Source organism: Neovison vison, chromosome 7 (genome assembly GCF_020171115.1).
Source record: "Neovison vison isolate M4711 chromosome 7, ASM_NN_V1, whole genome shotgun sequence".
In the NCBI taxonomy this organism is placed as follows: domain Eukaryota; kingdom Metazoa; phylum Chordata; class Mammalia; order Carnivora; family Mustelidae; genus Neogale; species Neogale vison.
The window spans coordinates 58394884-58405352 of NC_058097.1; the positions used below are offsets into that span (position 1 = coordinate 58394884).

Consider the following 10469-nt stretch of genomic DNA (forward strand, 5'->3'; position numbering starts at 1 on the left):
AGGCTCGATCCCAAGATCCTTGGATCATGACCTGAGCGGAAGGCAAGCACTGAATGACTGAGCCCCGCAGGCGCCCCTCACTCTCCCGTTCTAAACAACTCTTTCACTCAGTGATGACCACCTTTGTTGTATAGACAATGCGGCTCTAACATATGCCACAGAGCCTTGCTTGTAATTGAATGCCACGCTTTTGCACACACAACATGGATAATACTAAAAATACATATATGCACTTAGTGAAAACAGCTATTTAGGAGTTAACTGTTGGATTCCCTTTATATAAAATTCTAGCAAATGCAAACTGAAGTGCCACCCAGGGCTGGCAAGTGGGTAGGGCTGGGAGAGAGAATAGAAATGGGGCTAATGGAAACTACAGGGCCTATGGATCAGTCATGGTGACTCCAATGATGCTCCCACTGTGCACACATATAAGAAAATATAGTTTGCACTTTTAATAAATGTAGTTTATGTCAATATCTCCGTAAAGCTGTTTAGAAATAAAGATTCCATATAAAATCTGGATCTCCTCTTCCTCTGGAAATCATATAACATCTGGCAAAGTTGTACTGACTCCATCAACATCCTTCCCTGTATCTTAGGTTTGTTAACTCTGATCCCTTCTCAAAACAGAAGGAAATGCTCAGAGAAGGAAATGCTGGATAAATGGAGAAATCCAGCCAAGAAAAACAAGCCAGTCTCAAAAAGACCAATACTGATTCCTCTGACATATAGTATCTGGAGCAGTAAAGTTCACAGAGACGGGGTGTAAAAACCATAGCTGCCGGGGGTGGTCAGGAGGGGCAGGAGGAGTTGCTCCATGGATACAGTTTCAGTTTTGCCAGATGAAGGGAATTCTGGAAATTAGTTGCATAAATATGTGAATTTTTGAAACTACTAAACTGTGCAATTCAAAGACAGGGTAAACTGCTACATGCACTTTGCCCCAACATAAATGTGAAATGAAGTGTCTTTCAGCAGGACAGGTCAGAGCAGATATTTGGCTGAAGTCTTTCCCCCTCTGCAATGGTCTTTGGTGCAGTGTGAACTTCTCGGTGAGGAACAAGGTTGGAGTTTGAGATGAACAAAGGCCTCTGTCTGCTGCACAAATAGGGTCTTTTTCCATCATGAATTCTCTGATGTGTAATGAGGCTGGAGTTGTGCTAAGGCTACGCACTGACGGCCCTCAGAAGGCCTTCTTCCCATGACCTCTTGATGCCTAATGAGTGGCAAGCCGTACCAAAACCATGCTGCATATCCGCTGTCCTCGTAAGGCGCTCCTCCGGGTACTGAGTTTAGAGTAGTGCCTAAAGTTTCACCCTATTCTCCGCACTCCTGAGTTTGCCAATGGAATTCTCTGGTCAGTGGCTTCAAGTTGTATCTCAAGATTTCCCCATATTTATGGTGCTCACAGACCTGTTTTCACTGTGGATTTTCTGGTGATGAACGAGGTGGGACTTTCTAATGAAGGCCTTCTGACATTTGCTGCACTCATAGGGCCTTTCCCCAGTGTGGATTTTCTGATGCTCGACAAGTATATGCTTGTGGCTGAAGGCTTTCCCACATTCGCTGCACTCGTAAGGCCTCTCTCCAGTGTGATTTCTCCAATGTTTAATGAGATTGGAGTTATACCGGAAGAATTTCCCACAGACACTGCACTCATAAGGCCTTTCTCCAGTGTGAACTCTCTTATGTCTAATAAGTCTGCAGTGGTACCTAAAGGATTTCCCGCATTCGCTGCACTCATAAGGCCTCTCCCCAGTGTGACTCTGCCAATGCTTAATAAGCTTGGACTTGTACCTAAAGAATTCACCACATAAGCTGCACTCATAGGGCCTTTCTCCAGTGTGAACTCTCTGATGTCTAATGAGTGTGGAGGTATACCTAAAGAACTTCCCACACTCACTGCACTCATAAGGCCTTTCTCCAGTGTGAACTCTCTGATGTTTAATGAGTGTGGAATTGTACCTAAAGAATTTTCCACATTCACTGCACTCATAAGGCTTTTCTGCAGTGTGAACTCTCTGGTGTCTAATGAATGTGGAGCTGTACCTGAAAAATTTCCCACATTCACTGCATTCATAAGGCCTTTCTCCAGTATGAACTCTCTCATGTCGTATCAATCGATAGTTGTACCTAAAGAATTTTCCACATTCTCTGCATTCGTAAGGCCTTTCTCCGTCGTGGATTCTCTGATGTTTCACGAAGTTGGCATTGTACTTAAAGAACTCCCCACATTTGCTACACTCATAAGGGCTTAATCCAGTGTGAACTCTCTGGTGACTAATGAGTGTGGAGTTGTACCTAAAGAATTTCCCACATTCATTGCACTTAAAAGGCCTTTCTCCGGTGTGAATTTTCTGGTGCTGAACAAGGTGAAACTTTCTAATGAAGGCCATCCCACATTTGCTGCATTCATAAGGTCTTACTCCAGTGTGAATCTTCTGGTGCTCAGCAAGGACCTGTTTTTGGCTGAAGGCTTTCCCACACTCAGTGCACTTGTAATCATTCTGTCCAGCTTCAAAGGTCTCCCCATGCTCAGTGTCCCTGTCTGGTTTCAGTGCATGGTGAGGGGTCAGGTGCTGGAGAAGGCCTGTGCTGGCTGGGAAGTCCTCCCTGCCTTTGCTGCATGTGAAGCTACTCCCTGCCACGTGAACGCTGTCGTTCACTGGAAAGGAAGGACTCCCCTCATCCCTTCTGGAAAATCTGTCTTCAATCTGCTCCTTTTGGTGCCGATGCAGGTCTGCCCCACAAACAGACAGATCTTGGTCAGGGTTCATTCCATCATGTTCAGCCAAGCGCAAAAGGTCTTTCCAGAGTGGGCCACACATCTCCCAGGGCTGGGACTTCTGGGTGGGTGGGCCTGGCGTTAAAGTCCTGACCTGTGACCCTCCTATAAGATCACCTTGCTCTGAAGGGGACTCCTCATCCTGGGCTCCGTGCCAGCAACCTGTAAGCAGAGAAATGCTGGTAAATTGTCCCCTGACTTTGGTGGGAGGTGGCGGCCCCATGGGGAATATGTGTCAGACACACCCACAGAGGAGACCACGGGAACAGGGAAAGGAAGGCCTGTGGTGCAGAGCTCAGCCTGGCAAGCCCCCGTGATGGGAGAGCCCTGACTCTGGGGAAGGACACAAGGGAGGGTCCTGTCTTAGTCCATCTGGGTTGACACAACCAAATCCCACAGACTGGGAGGCTTACAAACGACAGAAATTTATTTCTCACAGTCCTGGAGACTGGAATTCCGAGATCAGGGTGCCAGCACGGTCAGGTGAGGGCCCTCTTCCAGGCTGCCAACTTCTCACCATGTCCTCACCCAGCAGAAGGGGCTAGAGGGCTCTGTGGAGTCTCCTTTACAAGAGCACTAATCCCATTTGTGGGAGCTCTGCCTTCATGACCTAAGCACGCCTCGAAGGCACCATCTCCCAGCACCATCACACTGGGAATGAGGTTGCAACATATGCATTGGTGGCGGGTGGTGAGGCACAAACACTCAAGACAGAGCAGATGCCATGCAGGGAGGAGACGCAGGGTTTTGCTAGTCCCTGCTGTGCAAAGGGCCATAGCTGCTGGTGACCAGTGAGCCTGGTGCAGAAAACTAAACAGACCTAGAAATAATGAACCACGTGGACACACTGCAACTCCAGAACTACTTAAGGGTATGTGTGGACCAGTCCATATCCTCGGTTATAGCTCAGACGTTGGTGAGCCCTGTCCAGGGAGCAGTGACACAGTCAGGGGCCAAGGCCTGCAGGTGTTGGATTGTGCTAGGAGGAGGATTCAAATTCAGAGTAGACATGAAAGTGGAGAAAAAGGTGGAAATGAGGTGTGGCCCCTGACCTTGGCTTCAATCAGTGGTGAACAAAGGACAGGTCCCCAACTCTGACACACCCTTCCACTGCTCCCTCGCACCAGGGCCACACACTTTTGAGTGTCTCTTGCCACTGACACAGTAATGTCCACATGGTAGGTACTACTGATGTGACACCTGAGACAGGCCAGTCCTAGATGAAAGAAAGGAAAAGGCAAGGCCAGCGTGACCCCGAGCAACTCAACACAGGATATCCAACATCTTAAAATTACAAGAACTTCACAGGAGAGGCTATAGAAACAACCCAGTGTGCCCCCAAATTAGTAATTAGGTTGGTGCCTGAAATTTCTGGCACAGGGAGAACCTAAAAAATGTCAGCAAGAGGAAGGGGGAAAGCCCGGGGCATCATAGTTCCATGCATCTAGACATGGTGACCCAACCAGGGACAAGGGCGGTCTGAGGGATCTCCGAGACAAACTTGAACATCTCTGACTTCTGAGCCCGATCTTGCAAGTGCTCCAAGCAGCAGGGACGGGACTGCATCAGGAGAGTGGGTGCAGGGTGCATGGCCCAGGCCTGGCACCAGTAACACAGATGCCAGGAAAACGCGACAGGAAGTAGTATCCACAGTCTTGTTATGGAAAGGCAGAGCTGCCCCTCGACCAAAGGGGAAGAGCAGAGCCCAGTCCGGGACATGGCAGGGGCGGTGCAGGCCTTACCCACGGAGGACAGAAGCGCACAGGTCTCCAGCATCACGGCGTGGTACAGAAAACGCTGAGCTTCGTCAAGGAGGCCCCACTCTTCCTGGGAGAAACAGATGGCCACGTCCTCCAAGACCACACGGCTCTGCCGAAGTTGGAACATCTGGTTCACAAGCAGCTTCCTGTGTGAACTGTGCCTCGTGCATTCTCTAGTTAGCTATTCGCCATCCGCTAATCACGTGCTAAACAAACAGCCAGATGTGCTTCTCCATCTCCCTTGCAATCCGTAGCCCACACTGAACTTGTACCCCAAGCCACACTTGCCCTGCCCACAATCAAGCAGGACCGGGTACCAGACAGCCAGGGATGCCCCTTCTACCCCACTTACAGGGAAATTACAGAAAATAGTCGTCACCAAGCTTCTCACCCCACTCTTCCGGCATTTCTCCCAGAAAGCTCAATAAAGGCTCTGACCTTAGGCGTCCCTCTGCTGGCATATATGCCTCCTAACCAAGTCGGGCACTTGGCCACGTGGCCCTGTACCTGATGTGCCCCCACCCCCCTGAGAAACAGAGTAAGAACCTCCTTTCAGTATCATTGGTCTCTCCATGTCATCACTCATCCACCTCCATAAATTAAACTCCCGTGGGTGCACGTATGGGATACACTTCTCTCGCCAGGTCTTTATGTCCTTCCCGCACATATCCCCCGCCCCAGCTTTTCCTCCTCCCTGACTTCCCAGTGCAGAAGAGTTACCAGCTGCTGGTGGCACTGGTGCCTGCTCTCGCCTCATTCCCACTGACCAGTTGAGTCCAGAAGGTGGTGTAAAACATGAGGAGTGAAGGGGCAGAAGAACATCATCTAGGTAAAGGGCCTGACAGCCAGTTGCCCTGGGGGTCCCCCCCGATCTTGTCTGAAAGGTGAGACTCAGACACTCAAGTCAAACTTGGACTTGTCCCTCTCCCTTGAGCACCCCGAGCCAACCACTCACACTCTGCCTTACCTGCATGTTGGTCGCTGGACTCAGCCCCTCTACACAACCCTAACTCCTCCGCAGTGACAACTCCAGACACCCCCGGCCCACACCACAGGCATCTCCTTCACCACCTAATAGGCAAACACATCCTGGATCTGATTCAGCCCCGGCCCTGCCCCTGAACAACGAAGTCCCCAAGGCACCCAGCACCAGGTCCAGCCCCAATCCTGGTTTGAAGGTCACCCTATCAGGCCTGGCTTCCGGCGTCACCACCAGCCACCTGCCCGTGTGAGGACATCACACACTCTCAGCCCTTCCCCACTTCTGTATCACACCAGCTGTCCCCTAAGCAGTTAGAACCTTCCTCTCTCATCTGAAGGCCAGGCACCCACAACCCCCCACGCCCACTCCACATGAGGTCCAGCACCACGTCAGGCTGGCCGGCTTCCCCCGCAACATCTGTGCAGGTGCAGTCCGGTCTCAGAAGACTTTCTCACTCCTACGTCCACTGTCTCTTTCTCTCTCCCCGTGTCCCTCTCTCTCTCGTATACACACACACACACACACACACACTCAGCTTCCTCCGCTTTGTGATGCCCCACCACCAACCAGGTGCCCAATCAAGACACGGCAGCTGAGTGGCTCAGTCAGTTAAGCATCTGACTCTTGGTTTCAGCTCAGGTCATGATCTCATGGGTCATGGGATGGAGGCCCTCGCTGGGCTCTGCACTCAGCAGGAGTTGGTCTGGGATTCTCTCTCCCTCTGCCCCTCCCTGCACTCAGGCACTCTCTCTCTCTCAAACAAATCAATCAATTTTTTTTTTAAGATTTTATTTATTTATTCAACAGAGAGATCACAAGTAGGCAGAGAGGCAGGCAGAGAGACAGGGGGAAGCAGACTCCCCACTGAGCAGACAGCCCAATGCAGGGCTCAATCCCAGGACCCTGAGATCATGACCGGAGCTGAAGGCAGAGGCTTTAGCCCACTGAGCCACCCAGGCGCCCCCAATCAATCTTTTAAAAACAAACAAACAAAAAACCCTAGTACTCAGGCCCTTCATTCTCACTCATGCTCTTCAAATGGTGTCACCCCCATAACCTAGAGATGCTGCCTCCTCAATCTGACCCACAGCTTCCACCCAGCCCACAATCCAGCACCGTGCTGTGGTTGTCCCCAGCTTGACTCTATCCCCCAAACTCCAGAACTCTGTGTTCAGGTGCCTACCTGAGGGGCACCAGGAGGTTCAGTTGGTTAAGCATCTGCCTTCAGCTCAGGATATGATTCCAGGGTCCTAGGATGGAGCCCTGTGTCAGGCTCCCTGCTCGGTGCGGAGTCAGCTTCTCCCTACCCCCTCCACATGCTCACTCTCGCTCAAATAAATATCTTTAAAAAGAACATAAAGCACCTACCTGACACCTCTCCTTGGAATTTCTGGGACTTCTGTGACAGATAGAAACTAACTCTTCACGTTCCCCTTGCAAATTCCTACCACGGACTTCCTCCGTTTTAGTTCCAGATCCATCCTTCCTAATGAGGCCAAAAGCTCATCCCTAACTCTTCCCGCTAGCCCACTTCCTCATCTCCCCGAGTCTCCACATCTCAAAATATGAGGAGTGCTGTTTAACACACATTCAGAAACCAACAGCTCCTCTACATGCATGGCCACCGGTCCTGGGCAGCCGCCGCCACAACGCTTACCTGGACTGCCGCCAGCATTTCACTTACAACCCCCTCCCTGCCCGTCTGTCTTCCCCTCTGCAGCCAAAGGGAATTTGTTAAAATCTCCGACACAACACCTTCCTCTTCTGTTTCAAACCTTCCCTACCTCCCAGCAACCACAGATTAGAGGTCCAGAGCCCTAGCTGTCACTCAAGGTCTGACACCTGTGCACCCCTAGCCAAGCCCAACCTGGCTCCCCATTCTCACCAGCTATAAGAGAGACCTGCAGTTTCCTGAATATCCCAGCTAAGTCTCACCTCCAAGCGTTCTGAATCCTGCGGCCAGGGTTGAGTGCCACATCTTACATCATGGGTTAGAAACGGGAACTGCTCTGCATGTAATCTAAATACATGATCCTGGGCTCGGGGAAAGCACATGGTACTCAGACTTAAGAGAGTGAGAAGGGTAAGAGAACCTTCAGGACACTATCACTCTCTGAGGGTACATATATCGGTGACAACCAGGATGGCTGAAAGGAGGGACCCCCTCCACTCACCTGCACAGGGTCCATAAGCATTTCTGCCACCACCGCTGGACCCTAGGGAGGGAGGAGATCATGAGAAATGAGTAACTATGGAAGGATGTCATGAACTGAGCTGGACCACCACTCCTCCTGCCCTGCCCTGGAGCAGAGTGATCTCAGCCTGGTGGCCCAAGTCCAGCTCCTCCAGAAAACGGCTGCTTTTATCAGCCAGGTGACAACTGTTCCTGTCCAGAGGATCAATACTTTTGTATACATTTGCAGTGCAAATGAAGTACTAGGGTTTTGAAATTTGAGGTCTTCGTTTTTACCACTTTCTAAGATTTCAGAAGATATCATACATAGGGGCGCCTGGGTGGCTCAGTGGGTTGGGCCTCTGCCTTTGGCTCCGGTCATGATCTCAGGGTCCTGGGATTGAGTCCCACATCGGGCTCTCTGCTCAGCAGGGAGCCTGCTTCCCCTTCTCTCTCTGCCTGCCTCTCTGCCTACTTATGATCTCTCTCTCTCTCTCTCTCTCTGTGTCAAATAAATAAAATCTTTAAAAAAAATGGTATCATACATAAAATTTTACACTGTAAACAACAGGTAACTTAATGTCAAGTCAATTATTAAGTGTTTGTATAAATTTAACTTGCAGAATGGGTTTGTTTCTGTCTACCTCTGCGTACATATTTAAAATAATATTGATTAATGAGTACTTAAGTCAATGCATTTTGTTACACGTTTTTAAGGTAACAAGTTGTAGAAAAAGGCTGAGCAGAGGGACACGCTCATAGTCCATACAGCAACAAAACCTGTCTGTTACATAACCCTCAGGGAGCTTGTTGGAGGCCCTTGACTGGACAGCAGATCATCAGTCTTGCCCTGAGGGGTGAGGAAGCAGTCCCCTGTCTGGGACCCTGAGGCTTCATCAGCCTGGCTGACCTTTACTTTGTTCCGTTGGGAGTGGTCCTGAGGGTCAGCTGAGCCGCAAGCAGACAGTCAACACTAGCACATAACACCAGCTCCACCCGAGGGAAGTTCCTCACCCCAACACCTCCCTTCCTAAAGACACGGGGACAGACCTCTCCTACAGCACATCCGTACTTTTTACAAGGAAGCGTCAGGGATGCGGACAACTGCCTCCCATGCCTTGCCCACAAACTCTCAGCCTCTGCCTCCCTCACCATCTAGAATCACCTTAGGCCTCGCTCCTTGATCTTGCCTTCAGGCCCTGCTCTGCCGCAGTGCACGCCCTCTGCATCCTTGACAGGACAACCCCGCCTGTCCTCCAGACCGTTACCTGCAAGTACTCATGAGTATCTCCATCCGCGGTATTCCAGCATTGGCGAGTCCAAAACCAAACTCAGGATCTCCCACCTCCTGCTCCCTGGGCTAGCTCCCCCCACCACCCTTTAGATGTTCAGGCCAAGAAGCCTGGACATGACCCTTCGCTCGCTACCTCTGCTCACAGGTGTGGGTGATGCAGCCCGAAACCCCGTAGGTTCCGTTGTGGACTCCACGCAGGATCTCATCGCATCTCCCGCCGACGCCGCCGCCCTGGCCCAGCAGCCATCAGAACTGCCCCCGGGGGTGGGGGGCTGCAGTGTCTCCTCCGCTGTCTCCGCTCCGTCCCCATCCTGCGCTCCCTTGCCTTAAACTTGTGACTCTGCGCAGGGCCCTCTCCCATACCCGCCCCTTCCGAACTTCCGCGGACCCGGCTGCTCACGCCGCCACTGCAGGCGGCACTCCGCCTCGCCCTCCGCTCCCCGCACCCGCTAGAGGCCCGCCTCCCCCCACCCCGCGGCCCAGACTCAGAAGTACCTGCCGGGCCCTCCCCCGCCACGCCCCACAGCACGGACGGAGCCGGGACCGCAGGCCGGGGCGCCCTCTGCTCCCACCCCGCCGGCCCGGCTGCGGGGAGCTGCGCGGGCGCCCCTCCATCCGGCTGCAGCGCTCGGGGCGAGGGGGCGGGCGGCTGGTGGGCCGGGGGTCGCAGCACCCACCTGAGCCGGCTTCATCGGCTCGGCCTCCGCCAACGACCGACGGGAAGGGCGGGGCGGGGAGCGGCTGACGGCCGGGCGGAGACAGGAGAGCCTCGTAGCGGCCTCCGCGATGGGGACGACGCCGCTCCCCTCGTTCTCCCGCCCCGTCACCTCCGCAACCGCCAAACGCTATGGAAGCCTTGAATCCCCGAAACCGAGAGCAACCAACTGACACAGAGTGGGAACGCCGGAAGTCCCGCCCCCCGGCGCGCACGCATGCAGACGTCGCGCTCTCAAGGCTTCATTGGCTCAGTCGCCGCCGCCGCCGCGCCCCGCAGACTTCTGGGTATCGTAGTTTCCGCTACTGTCGTCACCCTCCTCTCTTAGCCAAAGGCCCTCTCTCCTACCGTCGCGGATTAAGCACGGGAGGCCTCGTCAGGGGCTCTGGGAAATGGAGTCCCGTGGCTCCTAACGGGGCGGGGTCTCGCCCGCTCTTAAAGGAGACCTACAGGATATCTTGGAGCGCGGGCTGGGAAGTCACAGACCGGTCGGGGCGCGGTTGCTTCGTGTGCTAAGAAGAACGGGAAGCGCCCCAAGGCCACACGTCCGAAGGGACGCACCGTATCCCGACACCACGTCCACTCACAGCTGTCTGCGACCTTGTCCCTTTTCAAATACAATCTCTGGAGTCCTTTTTAACCAGCGGTCCATTTGGACCAGGACGGGAAGAAAAGGCTTCCGACGGAGCTGTGGAAGGGAGACGGGGGCGGGACGACCGGCCCGAAGGAGGTGGAAAGGGTGACGCTGTGCTTCTGATTC

At 52.9% G+C, this 10469-nt stretch overlaps 1 protein-coding gene across 2 annotated transcripts; it reads right to left on the reverse strand.

Moving 5' to 3' along the window:
- Positions 1-9854, reverse strand: LOC122912127 (zinc finger protein 548-like). Of its 2 annotated transcripts, XM_044257488.1 has the most exons (4): positions 9672-9854; positions 7702-7743; positions 4528-4654; positions 1-2947 (listed from the first exon to the last, which is right to left on the reverse strand). In XM_044257488.1, exons 1-4 carry the CDS (start codon positions 9684-9686, stop codon positions 1380-1382), a joined length of 1752 nt encoding a protein of 583 aa, XP_044113423.1. In that variant the 5' UTR covers positions 9687-9854; the 3' UTR covers positions 1-1379. The 2 variants fall into 2 exon arrangements, with proteins under 2 accessions (XP_044113423.1, XP_044113424.1); XM_044257489.1 differs by lacking the exons at positions 7702-7743; positions 9672-9854 and adding an exon at positions 3838-4001 and having other exon boundaries at positions 4528-4605.
- Between the last annotated feature and the right edge of the window lie 615 nt (positions 9855-10469).